Raw genomic sequence first — 16,266 nt, 5'->3', positions numbered from 1 at the left:
TTAGGTGAAGACTCGGGAAAGATATCTAGTACTGTGGAGCTGTGATTTACAGGAGGTTTTTGACCAGAGGTTTATAGGAACACTTGCCCAACTGGATGTCCATGGCTGCCTGACGCATCTCCAGACAAGGCATTCACCAGCCTCTATTCTGATCCCCCACAGCCACTATTCCCGTTCTCCTACTATGATTTTCTAACTCTGGGATTTTTAAAAAGGAGGTTATCTTTAGAGAAACGTTTGATGCTCCAGAAACTACATATTGATGCTGCTCAATGAAGAAAAGTCTGCCCATCATTCTGTTTTTCTGCTGGGGAAAGAGTCTGGATTAGAGGCTGATTTTACAGGTCACAAGGACCCGAGAGGAAAAGGCTCCAATATGAAAGTCAGGGCAGGAAATCTAGCAGGGACAGGAACAGAGCTCCTATGGAAGATAAGAGGAGAAACAGGAAAGGCTGCAGTTCTTGCCTGGGGGAAAAGGCCCCAGGGGAGCACACATCTCACATGCTACCTGTCAAAAGGACCTCAGTGCTGTAGCAGGAGACTCCCACGTGAGGAGTAGTAGGCCAGGGTAGAAATGAACGGCTTCTCATCTTGCCCTGCATGACATTGCCCAGCTCCTGGGAGTGGCAGTATGGACAATAGTGGGAAATGAGATGCACAACGACAAGATTGAGAAGACTAAATAATTTGTTATAAGTGAGGGGATTCCTATGGGGAAACAGTAGGAAAAGGATGTATTGTATGAGACAGACGTGGTTGTCCAGGACAATACGTGGGTTACTAAGAGACCCTGCAAAGAAGGAAAGGAGAGTCTCAGAATTACAGCAATTGTACTGGTGTCAATCTGGTCAGAGATCCTTTTTTTACTCACAGTTCCTTTCCTCCTGCTTAAGGAACCTACAAAGAACACGGATTCCAATGACAGCAGGACTGCAAGAACTTGTCACATGAGAGTGGGGAGAGCCGGGAGGAGATTTGGGCTGTCACTTGGCCTTCAGATTTCACATGAAAAAGGTCTGCGTGCTTAGAAACCAATGAATACAACCTATAAGTGTAATAACTAGGAGAAATCAGAATGGATCCAAAATAAATAAGGCTGAAAGCTAAGTGAAATTCACACAGATTTGAAAAATGCAATCCATAATACATTTCTAAACTTTTTGATTTTTCATTACCAATAGCCCGTTCTCCCGCGCGCACACACACACACACACACACACACACACACACACACACACTCCCTTGGGTGAGTGGTCCCTAAATCTCTTGAGAATAGGGTTCAATTATGTCTGGATTTCGTATCCCCAGAAGTATTAACCATATAATAGGCTTTTAATACATATTTATGATCTGAGTGACAGTTTTCTCATCTGGAACATATAAAGGTGAGACAATTGTTTCTAGAATGTCTTCCATCCCTGAACTTGCATTAGCTTCTAGTTCATTTTAAACCTGTAAGTTTGACAGAATATCTTTGTAATTATGCCAGAGGCATAAGAAAGAAAGCAGAACATGAGAATGGATACGAGAGATGAAAATAACGAAGAGAAATACGATTCTCATTTCTTACCTCCATCCCCATTCTCAGTCTGGGCCCACCTATTCTGTTAGGCAGGTTGTTCCTGAGAACAGCTGGCCAAGGGCATGAGCTAGGGCTGAAATCCAGTCTGAACTCTGTTTGCCATGTCACCCTTGGGTCCTGGCACATTTTGTCCTTCATCGAGAAGAGACTTTCTTTTTTTTTAATTTTGGATTTTGGACAAAGGCTCTGGCTGGGTTAGATAGGCCCATTATATCCCCCCCCCCCCCCCCGCCGCCCCCTTTTAAATGAAACCACAGATATCTTCTTTATCCTATAATGTATTTATCTTCTCTGGAATAGAGGGATTTTAGGTTTTAGTATTCAATTTGGAACACACATCCCTGTTGACTTAAAAAAAACAACAACCCTGTTCTAGGGATCCTTTCAACTTTATATGAGCTTAAGGTCCACAGAATTGAATTAAAGTGTTAAAATAGGAGGTTGACTTTCTCCGCTCTGAGAGGTAAATTTCTCTGTTCTGAGAGGTAACTTTTGATCCCCTAATCAAAATAAACTTCTACATTTTAAAATACTTGGGTCTCTATATAAAATAGTCTTGCACAGCCCTTCCTCCCATACTGCCAACCCTGACACTCACCTCCCTGTACAACTCATTGGGCTCACCATCAGGCCATGGGTGAAAACAGCCTTTTATAATAGTGTTTTCATGAAAATTCATTCCCACCTCAGCCTGAGGTCTCTATTTAGGGGATCACAATATGTCAGATGCATAATGATAGCTAACATTAATGGGGCATTTCACATTTATCAGGCATTGTTTTTAGCACTTTATGTGTAACCTCACTCAATCCTTATAGCAACCCTACGAGATGGATACTATGATTACTGCTACTATATGGATGAAGATACAGGAGCTCAGACTAGTTGTTATCTGCCCAAATTTACATACGTACGAAGTTGTGGAGTCAGGATTCAAACCTTAACACTGTAATTCTAGAATCTAGATTCTTTTTTTTTAAAAATATATTTTATTGATTTTTTACAGAGAAGAAGGGAGAGGGATAGAAAGTCAGAAACATCGATGAGAGAGAACGATCAGCTGCCTCCTGCATGGCCCCCCAGTGGGGACGTGCCTGCAACCAAGGTACATGCCCTTGACCGGAATTGAACCCGGGACCCTTGAGTCCGCAGGCCGATGCTCTATCCACTGAGCCAAACCGGTTCGGCAAGAATCTAGATTCTTAACCGTATGTTCATTATCTATTTGTCTATCTAGCCATATCTATCTATCTATCTATCTATCTATCTATCTATCTATCTATCTATCTATCATCTATTGAAATTTGATGATAGTTAAATAAGGTGTACTTTTTTTTCAAGTAGAATTTAATACTTGAGGAGTGTTATGTGTGACAAGAATAACATTTAATAAATATTTATTGAGCGCATTTAAAAGCATAGATTCTGGTGCCAGTGCATTTAGATTCTTTCAAATCCTATCTGTGTGATGAACCTCTTCAGCCCTGATTTTCTTCACTTGTAAAATGAGGATAATAATAACAACAAACATCTTCTAGCATTGCTGTGTAAGTTAGTGAGCTAATTTATGTAAAGTACAGTCTGGCAGGTAATAAGATTATATAAATGACAGTGATTGTCTTCCCCTTTCCATCATCATCATCATTATCATCATCATCATCACCACCACCATCATCATCATCATCACCATCACTATTACTGTTAGTATTACATGCCAGGAACCTTTTTTGGCACAGGGAATACAATAATAAATAAAACAAAGATCTGCTCTCATAAAATCAATATTCTAAGTATAAGTCCTAATGTTAGTGGTTTTAATTAGTATCTATGTTGTGGTATTATGGTTTAATGTACTGTCTTGACTCTTTCTGAGTTCCTATAATTTACTGCTACAGTGATTTTGCCCAGCATTTCCTCACAGCTACTTTGCCTTCATAGAGAATTGCTTTTGAAAAATTATGCTTATTCTTCAGTTTCTTATTGTTACCAAATAATATAATGGCTACTAAATTAAATATAAAAATGTCCCCAAAACACAAAAAAGATATACTAAAATTAAGGGAAGATATTCCTAACATCTCAGGTAGATGTAAGTAATCTGGCTATTTTTTTAAAAAGCAAATCAATTAAATCTAGATTATTTCATCACAGAGTTTTACTTGAATATCACGAACAGGAATTTTGGAATAAGTTGAATCTGGGTTCATTTTTAATTTCTCTGAGCCTCCCATGCTCTACCTACCTTCCAGGGTTATTGTGAAGAGTAAATGAGAGCTTTTGGAACAGGTTGAGCTCCTTCTCTGCCTTCCTTCTTTACACTGTACAATGTAATTTTAAATGTGCTCTTTAACAAATAGTGAATTCTTTTAAAAATATTTTTATTGATTTCAGAGAGGAAGGGAAAGGGAGAGATAGAAACATCAATGATGAGAGAGAATCATTGACTGGCTGCCTCCTGCACACCCTTTCCTCCCTCCCCCCCACCTGGGGATTGAGCCTGCAACCTGGGCCTGTGCCCTGACCGGGAATCAAATCATGACCTCCTAGTTCATAGGTCAACACTCAACCACTGAGCAACACTGGCCAGGCAAAAAATCTTGAATTGTTAATGAGAAACATTTCTACCTTAATATCAAAAATAAAGTGAAGGGCAACAGTAAGTAGTATGTTTTTAAAAAGGTATCTACATATAGAAGGCATTAATTTAAAGCCAGGGGGTCTTTCTTTTCAGTGTGATCCCTTGCATATATCACAGTGCAGAGAGAAGCTAGAAAATGGAATATGGCAAAAGCAACCTCTGTGACTTTGTGGGAGTCAATTAATCTCTCCTTATTTTCCTTAATTCAAATTTGGCTTAGTGATCACCTACTTCAAAAAGGCAGGGCAGGCCTTTGAAGAAGAAACTACTGCATAAACTTGGGAAGGGATTGTGCCTTCTGAGCCAAGTTTCCCCTTCTGATTTTAATTAACAATGAAATTAAGAATTCTTTAAGATTATATCAGCCTTTTAAAGGCATGAGAAGGTCAATGATTTGGTCAGCATCTTTTTTCTCTTCTTCATGATGCTATTTCCCAGGCAAAATATTGTGAACAGGACTCAAATTCTCTTTCAGGTCCACAGATTCCTGGTAGAGTGGATATGAGAATTGGGGGACTAAGTGAGGAGTTGTGATGTGTGTGTGAGGGAGGGGTTAAGGCTCCATGAGAACACGGGAGGGGTGTGGAAATGCCCTGGTTAGAGTCTTGGCCCCAATTCCTGCTAGATCAAATCCCACACTTTGCAAAGGTGTTGGGGTTATTAGAAAATGAGGTGGGTATGTAAAATGTCTGGCTACTTATCAGTGCTCCAAAGAGTAGCTGTTATTTTGTCTACATTCCTAAAAAGTTACATGTAGGATAGAATACTGCTACATGAGAAGATAAGAGAGAACATTGTCTCAGAGAACTGTGAAGTCACATATGGCTTTAGAAACATGCCACCTTTTACCAGTACTTGGAGCCTATAAATCCTATAGAATAAAGAGGTAATATGCAAATTGACCATCACACCCTCATAAGATGGCTGCCTATGACCAGGCTGGCAGGGGGTGGTTAGTGAGGAACGACCAAATGACTGAACAGTGGGCTACGTGGGGCGACCAGGCTGTTGGGGGGGGGGGCGTGAGGGATGACCAAACAACTGAACAGCAGGCTGCGTGGGGTGACCCAGTCAGTGAGGGGTGCCATGAGGGATGACAAAACAACTGAACAAGCAGGCTGCATGAGGCAACCAGGCTGGCAGGGGGTTTAGTGATGGACAACCAAACGACTGAACAAGTAGGCTGCATGGGGCAACCAGTCCAGCAGGGGGGGCAAATGGGGGAGACCAGGCCGGCAGAGGGGGGCAGTTTGGGGCGACCAGGCCAGCAGGGGGGGGGGCAGTAAGAGGTGACCAGGCTGGCGGGGGTGGGGGGTGAGCAGTTGGGGGCAATTAGGCCGGCGGGGAGGGGGCAGTTAAGGGTAACCAGGCAGGCAGGCAGGCGAGCAATTAGGAGACAGCTGTCCAGGATTGTGAGAGGGATACTCGACTGCTGGCAGTCGGACATCCCCTGAGGGGTCCTGGATTGGAGAGGGTACAGGCTGGGCTGAGGGTAGCCCCGCCTCGTGCACGAATTTCATGCACTGGGCCTGTAGTGTATTTATAAAAAGGGAAATGGATAATTTTACCTATAGTGACAAGACAGATTGCTGCTAAAAATGATAGAAGAAATTAGCATCAACAGCCTTTTTATGATCTCAGAGGATTTACCTGTGCTGACAAATATTTTTCTCCTGATTTGTGAAAACTAAAAGTAAATATATATGAGCTCAAGGCTTTAAAATAAAAATAAGCCTATGGAAAAAATAATAACATGGATAGTGAATAGATGAAAATTCACTTGCTCCACAATAGTTAATCCTCACAACAATCCGATGAGGAAAATAGAACAGATATGATTATTTTCTCATGAGTGAACTGAGGCTCTGAGGGAGATGAAGTGTTAAAACTCTTAGCATTAAAACTCATCAGCCGCTCCTCACTACTTATAGGATCAAGTCCCACACCCTCAGCTTGGCAAGTAAGGTCCTCTATGATCTGCAGCAGCCTGTGACTCCAACTTTTTTTAAAAAAAAATATATATATTTTATTGATTTTTTTACAGAGAGGAAGGGAGAGGGATAGAGAATTAGAAACATCGATGAGAGAGAAACATCAATCAGCTGCCTCCTGCACACCCTCTACTGGGGATGTGTCCACAACCAAGGTAATGCCCTTGACTGAAATCAAACCTGGGACCCTTCAGTCTGTAGGCCAATGCTCTATCCACTGAGCCAAACCAGTTAGGGCAGGTGATTCCAACTTTATCAGCCACTCAACAACCTTTAGCCACACAGAATTCCTGGGGCCCCAGAGTGCCCTGTGCTCTACACACCTTGAAGCTTGGCTCTGGTGCTATTCCTTCTACTTGTAACCCATTTCTTCCCTCATGCGACTGATGAGCTCAGTGTCTTTCTGAAAACTTTATGTGATTCCTCCTCTGTTTACCTTTAGAGACTCATAGGTACTCCTGTTACAGCATTATTGTCTTAGAAATTATATTTGATTTTTTTTAGTGGTGGTGGTGGTACATACTGTTTATTTATTCAGTTATTAGTCAACAGACACATCAGGTCCCCACTGTTTGCCAGGCTTACTCCTAGGAGCTGGGATAAAGAGGTGGACATGATGTGCTCCCTGCATCATGCAGCTCCCAGTGTGAAGGAGGCTGACCTCTCTGGCCACCTCTGCATACACTAATGGAATATTTCCCAGTTCTGTTCACTCACTTCCCGCTACCCGAGGGAGAGAGAGCAGGGCCATATCTGTCCTTAGGAATTATGGAAAATGGCACAAAGGCCAGAATGGCAGATGAGAGTGAGATAAACTGAATCTGCTAATTCCAAAGCAGGTAACATTTTCCATAATGGATTTTGGATATACAGACTTTGAAGCAGCTAAAAAATTACAGGTCTGGATAAATTTTCTATTATTTTGCAAGAATTTAAATCTTGCCAAAGATAGGCCACCATAACATGTGGTTGAGGTCTTGTGAGATAAAGATCTTACTCCATGTCCCCAAACTGGGATTGGCTTGAAGAAAATGAATTCTACCTTCATTCTGAGCTCTGTAGGTATACTAGCAGATGGATCTATGAGAAGGTAAAGGTAAATTTTCCATAAAGAATGCTTTTTATAAATGATTAGGAACAGATGAAACAAGGTGTGAGTGGGGAACATGCCTGAATGCATGCTCACACCTCTGCAGAAGGGACAGCCCAAGATCATGCTTCCATCACAACCTCTGACACTAGCCTCACTTTAGTTCCCTAGAGATTAGGTGCACTGGAGAAACCGAGAGCCTTTGGCAGATATACATCAATCACAACACACTGATGAATTCTTCATTTACACATCTTTGAACTGTTTAAAGGGAAGGACCATGCCTTATTCATCTCCAAATCCATGGCATCCAAGATAATTCCTGGTACCCAGCTGAAGTGTCATGAATATATACTATCCTATATAATAAAAGCCTCATATGCTAAGTGTCTGGTTGTCCAGTAGACTGTTCAAACAATCAAAGTGTAATATGCTAATGATATGCTAAGGCCGCTCAACCGCTCGCTATGACATGCACTGACCACCAGGGGCCAGATACTCAGACTGGTAGATTACCTTGCTGCTGGGGTCTGGCTGATTTGGACTTGGCAAGACGGGGCCGGATATGCCCTGGAGCCGTCCCACGGTCCCTCCTTGGTCAGCCAACCTCCCATGGGGTCTGGGCGAGAAGGCCCCAATTGGCCCTGATCACCGGCCAGGAGGAGGGACCCTACCCATACACTAATTCGTGCACCAGACCTCTAGTGATCATATAATGCCTCAGAATCCATTTCCAATCTATATGGCAACATATATTTTTTTAATTTTAATTTATTTATTTATTTCTCTATTTATATTGATTTCAGAGATGAAGGGAGAGGGAGAGAAAGATAGAAACATCAATGATGAGAGAGAATCATTGATAGGCTGCCTCCTACACATCCCCTACTCGGGGTGCAACCCGGGCATGTGCCTTTAACCAGAATTGAACCTGGGACCCTTCAGTCCACATGCCAACTATCTATCCACTGAACCAAACTGGCTAGGGCTGCCAACATATTTTAATTAGCTCTCACTGATTTACCTTGCCTCTGATTATCAATTACAAAATAACAATAATTAGGACCAGCCCTGTAAAAGGATGAATGAAAATATGCCACACATATTGAGAAAAAAGACCGGAATATTCTTCTTCTTGCCCTAGGAATATCAAAAGCTAAGTAATTTACCATTTTCCCAAAATATAAAACCAATTAGTACATCAAAAAATAGCTCAAAAAATAAAATAAAAAATAAAGACACACTGGATAAGCAGGAGCCCCACAGCAATCCCGTCTGTTTTCCACAGAGCTCCAAATGTTAGTTTGATTCCAGGCTCTGCCCATTTCTTGTTTTTGCAAGGTCTGAAAAGTCAATTATTCTAAACGTAATCTGCAGCCTTAAAAACTGGTACTTTGCCAAGTAATTTCAAGTGCTTCCCGAAGGAAAACTAATAATTTCACTGTTTTTCTTTTGGTTGATGTTACAGAAGTAAATTGTATATACAATTAATTCATCCCTGATGTTTGCTAGCAACTCAAAGAGCTTAGAATGGGGTGATTCCCATTGAAATGCATAGAGAACAGATGGTTGACTCTCCCAGCTTCTGCTGACTGGCCTCCATTCTTCTGAATGCTGATTAGGGATTAAGCTGGTAAGTGAGTGGTTTCACATGCTAGCTTCCACAGAGGTAGCTCATATCCTAATCTGAGACAGTAACTGCTGTGTCAGTATGCACATGCTTCTGAAATAGACTGGGAAGTTCTCAAATGCCCTGAAAATATGTATTACCACATATTCCATTGTAAAAGTTAGTCATTTTTAAACATTTTTTTTTGGTTGGTGTTTTCAGTTCACATCTTTATAAACATTTTCCTAATATAGTATTTTGCACTTTGTCAGAGCTTGATAAATCTTGGTTGAACAAATTGATACATACATTCTTATAATATTCTTTTCAGGGCAAAATATTCCCAACTACTTTCATTTCACCAAGAGTAGAAGTAAGACATGGAGCCACAAAGGAATTGGGTTCCTCATCATTACTGGAGTTTGATAAGGGCTTATTTATCTAATTCTAAATTCTCATCCACCTCTGAGATTCTATAAGTTAGATATTTTCAATTGGAAAGGAAGTAAAAAGCCTCTGAAAGGATCCCTCAGTCTCCATGAAGGAGTGACAGTTACCTAATGAATCTATAATGTGGACACTGGCCATCAAGATCAGCTAAGATGAAAGTGCAATACACAGAGTGAGCTCAAGTACATTGTTATTTGTTCCCTACTTGGACTCATTCATTCATGGAGTTGTTTTAGGTACCTGCCAAGAACTGAGTCAAGCACAGCTAGGGCCATGAACTGTTCCTGGAACAGGTATCTGTCGGCTAGTCTTCCTGTTGACCTCATTTCCATGTTTACTTAGTCACTCAATAATTCTGAGCTGCTGCTGTGCCAGGCACTATGCTAAGCATTAAGGGTATAGCAGTGTACAAATCCGATACCATTCCACTCATGGAGATTACATAAATAAATGTACAATATCAAACTACTTGAACCTTCTGGAAAAAAAGAGAAAGAATACAATAGGGAACCAAATTTTCTCTTTCAGGGATCTTCTCCAAGGAAATGCAATTTAAGCTTCGATCTAAGATGACCAGAAGTTAACCAGGCAAAATGTAAGAAGAGCTTTCCAGTTTGAGGAAAGAGCATGTGGGAAGCGCTCCCAGGAAGAAATTGAATGCATTTTGTGAATGTGAGTAACGTGGTCAGCAAAGGGAAGATGTTTAAGAGGCAGGCAGGGGTGAAATCATGCACAGCTTGGATGCTCTGTTAATGACTTTGCATTTGTACTAATGCAAAGAGAGCAATAGTTCTGATCTGTATTTTTACAGATCACTGGCTGCACTGAGAATATACCAGAAGGACAATAATAGAAGTGGTGAGACCAATGTGGAGCTATTGTAGATGGGAGATGATGGAGGCTTGGATTAAAGTGGAACTGAAAGTAGAGAAGAATAAATAGATTTAAGGTACATTTTGGAGGTAGAATCAATAGGACTAGAAGATAGATTGAATGATGGATGTGATCAAGAACAAGGTCTAGGTATAATTCTCAAGTTTTTGGCTTGGGCAATGGGATAAATGTATTTGCCATTTATTGAGTTGGGGAAGCTTGAAAGGAGAGCAAAATGGGGTGAAATCAAGAATTTTAGTATCAGTGTACTGGTGGTAATACCACTAACGTGTGTGTGTGTGTGTGAGAGAGAAAGGCCTTTTTTATTCTAGAAGTGAGAATAAAATAGGAAAAGGGCGAAAAAGAAGACAATTTAAATAAATACAAAATAAAATTCCCAAAAGGATGATGGAGGGTAGGGGCTGGAGACTGATGCATATCAGGAGTGCAGAGGATATACAATTTGAAAAAAGGCGTACTTGACATTATACTGTAATTTTTTTTTAATTTGGGGGAAAAAAACCTATGTTCTTGATAATATAGATTATAGATTCTATAATATAGAAAGTAAACTAAAAAGAATCATATCTGGTGGGTCTACACAAAAGGTAGACTGTATCATCTGCTTATTGGCTTTGGTGAGTTTTTATGGAGGGATGCATCAAAATCCCCAGTGGAATGCAAGGAATGTAATTTCTATGTTCATTGGAAAAGAGCACAGGTTAAAAAAAAAAGATTGCTTAACACTGAGCCCGAAGAAGGGAAATGAGAAGGCATGGTAAAAATAAAGGAGAGAAAAGAAATGGGTGGAGAATTTTTCCAGCAAGCAAGGACATCTCTGCTCTCATGCCTGTGCCAAAGCAGGTGCTAATGGTCACCTGGGTTTGCATCCCAGTCGGGCCACTTATCAGTGGGTGGCCTTGGGCATGTCAGGCGACTGCCCCAGCCTCAGTTTTCTTATTTTTAAAAACCGATAATGATAGCACCTATCTCATACAGTGATTGTCGAGGTTAAAAAGAAGAACTCATAAGAAGTGCTTAAAATGCCTGGCACAGAGGAAGAGCTCAACAAGTGTTAGCTGCCTTTCTGCAGCTGACTATAGATGCATAATTACTAGGAAGTGGTTGTAGGGGTGTGTATCTTCTCACTTCCCTAGTGCTATGGTGACTTTGCTCTCTTAGGTTCAAAACTATATGGTTCACTGTATCAAAAAATAGTCTTTATGACTTGTTAAAAATATAGGAGGATATGATTAATATTTATAAAGCATCCTAAATATTATTAGGGTTTAATTTTTGGAAATTAGTGAAAATGCCTCATCTAATTACATAGCCAAAAATATGTCTTCTCATTTATTTCTAAAAATGTTAGCTATCATTTAAAATTTGCTATTTAACTCCTTAGGGACGTCAGTAATTAACTTCTAAACTTATTCTTTGAAAATACCAAAAATTAGACATAATGTTCTGAAACCCTCTTGATATATTCATTATCACTTCAAATCATTGTAAAATCTATATTTTCTCAGCCCTAACATTATTATGAAGACATATGAAAATATTCCATCTGAAAACATATCTATGTAAGCATCCCCTTAAATCTAGGAACATCACAAGTGAGATCTCTCAATTGAAACTGAATTGGGACTACCTTATGGAACACTGTACTCTCTTTTCCTTCCTGACTCTCTTTTCTCTCTGGCTTTGGTTCTTATGTAAAAGTGAAGTTTTATTATTTACCATACATATCCTTTAGAATATTAATGCACAAATTACATCCAACCTTTAGACTTAGAACAATATGTTTACAAAATTGTGGAAAGACAGAAAGTATTCTAAGGTCAAATCTGGAATCTACACTTATTAGTAATATCATACTGATGGCAAGGCCTTGACTGCTATAAAGTTTGTTATTATTTTTATATAAAACAGGAATAGCTAAACAAGAGAACATATGTAATTGCCTAGCTTGATAACATACTGTGAGAATATATTATTGCCCTGGCTAGTTTAGCTCAGTGGCTAGAATATTGGTTTGCAGACTTAAGGGTCCCGGGTTTGATTCCAGTCAAGAGCATGTACCTCAGTTACAGGTTTGATTCCCGACTCTGGTCGGGGCACCTGCAGAAGGCAAGCAATTGATGTGTCTCTCTCACATCAATGTTTCTCTCTCTCTCTGTCTCTCCCCCTCTCTTCTACTCTCTTTAAAAATCAATGGAAATATATCCTTGTCTAAGGATTAACAGGAAAAAAAAAGAATGGTGAGAATTAACAGAAAAATTAAAAGGATATATTTTTTTGTGGTCAGATAGAACTGTTATGTAGTTTTGGACAAGTTGTTTAATACCTCAAGGAGTCAGTTAAGTGATGGCACTAATTTAATACTTTAGTTAAAATATTAAATGGCGATAATAGCATCTACTTCTTAGGCTATGTTATACCTGGAGCACAGTAAGTGTTTACTAAATAGTATCTAAAAATGTACTCAATAAATGTTCTATTTTATCCTCGGATTGAGGGAAATAGTGCTACTTAAATTTCAAAGTTAATTCTTTTAGAAAAATGTAATTAATACCTCATTAAAAATGCATGGGAACCAAGAACATTGGAGCATCATGTGATCATGTCTGAATGCTCTATGAACACACCAGGAAAAACAACAAAGCAATGTTCTTAAATTCTCCCATGGTGCCAAGGGAGCAGAACATCTCTCCGCCTCGAGGAAGATGTCCAGGGCAAGAGAAGTGAGCAGAGGCGGGCTCTGCCCATTCTTTCCTGGTGGAAGCACATGCAATTCGAGAAGATGAAGTGAGGAAGCGCATGCAGTACCTGGTCATCTCAGAGTCAGGGAGCAGGCCTAGGTGGTAGTGGGGGTAGGGAGCTGATAGAAGGAAGCTTTTGTCACACTCAACAGGGGAATAGTGCCTGGGAGAAGCAGGCTTATCACAGAGTTTGTTCACAGTGCTGTAAACGGGTTCCGGAGGCCTGGTGACACAAGAGGAAGAGAGAGAGTTGCATGGTTAGCACACACACTGAACAACGGTGCACCTGGTAGCATTTCACCATACACGAATGTAAAAACCCAGAACAATGTTATGGGCTTCATTAGGTCCAAGTTAAGAGTCTTTTTGTAGGAAACAGGATGTCTGGTTAGAAAATGGAACTTTGGCTCACATGTGGCATGACTAACATTTACACGCCAGATACCTCAGTAGTGTCAAAATCAACCTGCAAATGCCATGCCTTTTTGGATAATCCAGTCTGAAATGCCACACCTTGGGATGCTCTGACATGTCTATTTATTTATTTGTTTGTTTGTTTATTTATTGTCTTTATTGTTGAAAGTATCACATATACATGGCTTCTTTGTAAACTTTAATCTCATCTTAAATGTGCACTTCATAGAGATGTTCACTCCTTGATCATTGTGGCCAAGACATCCTGTTCTTTTTCGCAGCACATATTTCACTTCGTATTTTTTTCTCAGCATGGAATAATCTTTCTTGTTGGTTTGGTTTGTTTAATTTATTATTGCCACTGTCACTACACCATGGATTTTGTAAGGACAGAGACTTCATTTGTTTTGTTAGCCACTAAAATAGAGTCTGGGACAGAGTACACCTTGCGTAAATATTTATTGAATGCCTGCATAAATAAAAACATGCATACAACTTTTCACATACTTCGCAAATATTGTGGGGGTGGTTGTTGGCCTTACTTAGGAATCTAATAGCTTGTATGATCTGGGTGTTTCCTCTAAATATTTATTTATAGATCATCCCCCCTCCCCCAACAATTGATCTCAGGGAGTTTTCTATGCATAGGATACTCATTTTAGTAAAATGTCTATTAAATGAATTAATCTAGGGATACTGAAACATTATCTAAAATAGAAACATTTTAATAGTTATTACTTATAATCATACATAGTATAATCAGATAATTTTTACCTATAATATTTGGTCAGAGATCCATGTACTATAAAGAAAAAAATCCCATCTCTTCCCCACACTTTTAACATACCTGAAATTGCTACTAATATCCTTTAAGGTAAGAACTGAAAGATATAAATTTAAGTGCGAGAGCTATCTAGCAGACTGGGCCACAGCTGCAGGAAGGTAAGCTTGACTGGGAAGGTAAGGGGCAGATTAGGACACAGGACTGAGAGCACCTGTTGGCCCACACGACACCAGAGGCAGCAAGTAGTGGCCAAGTGCCTGAGAGGTACAGGAAATGTATGTGGCAAACTCAGTGAGGTCACAGTCCATGTTTTTGTAGCTCCAGCCCCCAACATCGCCCCTAATGTATAATAGGTACTCAACTAATGCTTCCTGCACTGATTGAGGAGGGAGAGCAGGGAGGAAAAGAGAATAAGCAAAGTATTAAAGGTGAACTTTACCTCATTTGTAATATTACTAGAGGCATTTTGCACGGAGAGATTCGTGCAGTAGGCCTTCCCTTCCCTTGGCTGCTGGCACCGGTTTTCCTCCCACACCCGGGACTCAGGTCTTTGCTCTGGTTGGGCTCCGGCCGGAGCCGCCCCGGAGTTGTCAGGCTTCGCTGCTTGGGAGGCCCCGGGGCCATGAGGCCTCTATGCTCCACCTGGCACCGGGGCCCTGTGGCCTTGCTGCTCTGCCTGGCACTGGGGCCCCGTGGCCTTGCTACTCCATTTGGCCCCAGGACCTTGATGCCTCACTGCTCTGCCAGCCCCAGGGCTGGGATGACTCACTGCTCCGCTTTGCCCCAGGGCCATGATGCCTCGCTGCTCTGCCAGCCCCGGGGCCATGTGGCCTCGCTGCTCCACCAATCCCAGGGTTGTGAGGCCTCACTGCTCCACCGATCCAGAGGCCATGAGGCCTCGCTGCTCTGCCTGGTGCCAGGGTGTGAGGCCTCGCTGCTCCGGCCCTGGGCCATCAGACTTCGCTCCACTGCTTGGAACCTAGTATGCAAATTAACCACCATCTTTGTTGGCAGTTAATTTGCATATCATGCTGATTAGCCAATGGGAGGTGTAGCGAAGGTATGGTCAATTACCATGTTTGTCTATTATTAGGTAAGACTAGAGGCCTGATACACGAAATTCGTGCAAGGGAATCGGCCCCCACAGCCGTGGCGGCTTGCCTCGGCCCTTGCAGCCCTGGCTTAATCCAGAAGGTCATCCAGAAGGACATCTAGAAGGCTGTCCAGAAGGTTGTTCGTCTGTCTGGTCTAATTAGCATATTATGCTTTTATTATTATAGATTGTGAGCCAGTCATGCAGACACACTGTATAGAGAATTGGATTCTTCCCTAACACAGACTTTTCCACCACACAGAAAGAGATGTCTTGATCTGTTTATACCATAAAGGGGCTGAGGATGAACAGGAGACATTCAGAGGCCTATCTGTCCTCCAGAATAATCATCTTACTAATATTATAATAAGGTACTTTACAATACAGTCAGCTTGTTCTATCCCAGTGTCTAATAATGGTTTTTAAGGTTCCTTCAATGAGATAACCAAAATTGTTCTTACTTTAGGGAAGTTGGCATATATTTTAAGATAACTACGCCACCTTCAGGTAAACCTAGCACATTTGTAAATTTCTGTATCAGCTACTGAAATATATCAGTCAAAACAGATTAGATACTATTTTTATTTTATTTTGGGGGAGTCTGTTTTGATTTGTTGATAGGTGCATCTTTACGAAGATGTGCACACATTTCTCATGGTCTTGGAGACAGAAAGACCCACATGCTGATCAGATAAAGAAAGTCACCTTCAGAGATGACAGTCTTTTCTGCACCTAAAATATGCATGTCTACACAAAAATGCAGCTCGACAGGGGCTTTGTATTAATGAGCTGCATAAATATCAATCAAATAAAAATGAGGAGGCATGTACAAGCTCTATGGGAATTACTCTGGGTAGGTTATCACAAGAGGACCTGATATCATTTTCCAGTTTGTCCACTCTGAGGTATAGCTGCTGTGGTAGAAATGGCTGGATTGCCTTCTAAATATCCATGTGCTCTTCTCTTCTTAATAATAGAAA

General features: G+C 40.8%; 1 protein-coding gene across 11 annotated transcripts in view; it reads right to left on the bottom strand.

Moving 5' to 3' along the window:
* Positions 1 to 16,266, bottom strand: part of DLG2 (discs large MAGUK scaffold protein 2) — an 884,334-nt gene that overhangs the window by 426,741 nt on the left and 441,327 nt on the right. For 8 of the 11 annotated variants that reach the window (XR_009454391.1, XM_059708253.1, XM_059708256.1 and 5 more), the window contains exon 9: positions 13,063 to 13,218. The exons of the other annotated variants lie outside the window; for them this stretch is intronic. Coding sequence is in view for 7 of the 8 variants with exons in the window: in XM_059708253.1 (XP_059564236.1) it covers positions 13,063 to 13,218 (156 nt within the window). In the remaining variant the exon portion in view is untranslated. The remainder of the gene's footprint in view (positions 1 to 13,062; positions 13,219 to 16,266) is intronic. 11 annotated transcript variants of the gene reach the window in all.

Source organism: Myotis daubentonii, chromosome 9 (genome assembly GCF_963259705.1).
Source record: "Myotis daubentonii chromosome 9, mMyoDau2.1, whole genome shotgun sequence".
NCBI lineage: Eukaryota > Metazoa > Chordata > Mammalia > Chiroptera > Vespertilionidae > Myotis > Myotis daubentonii.
This window is presented reverse-complemented; position numbering and strand designations above follow the sequence as displayed.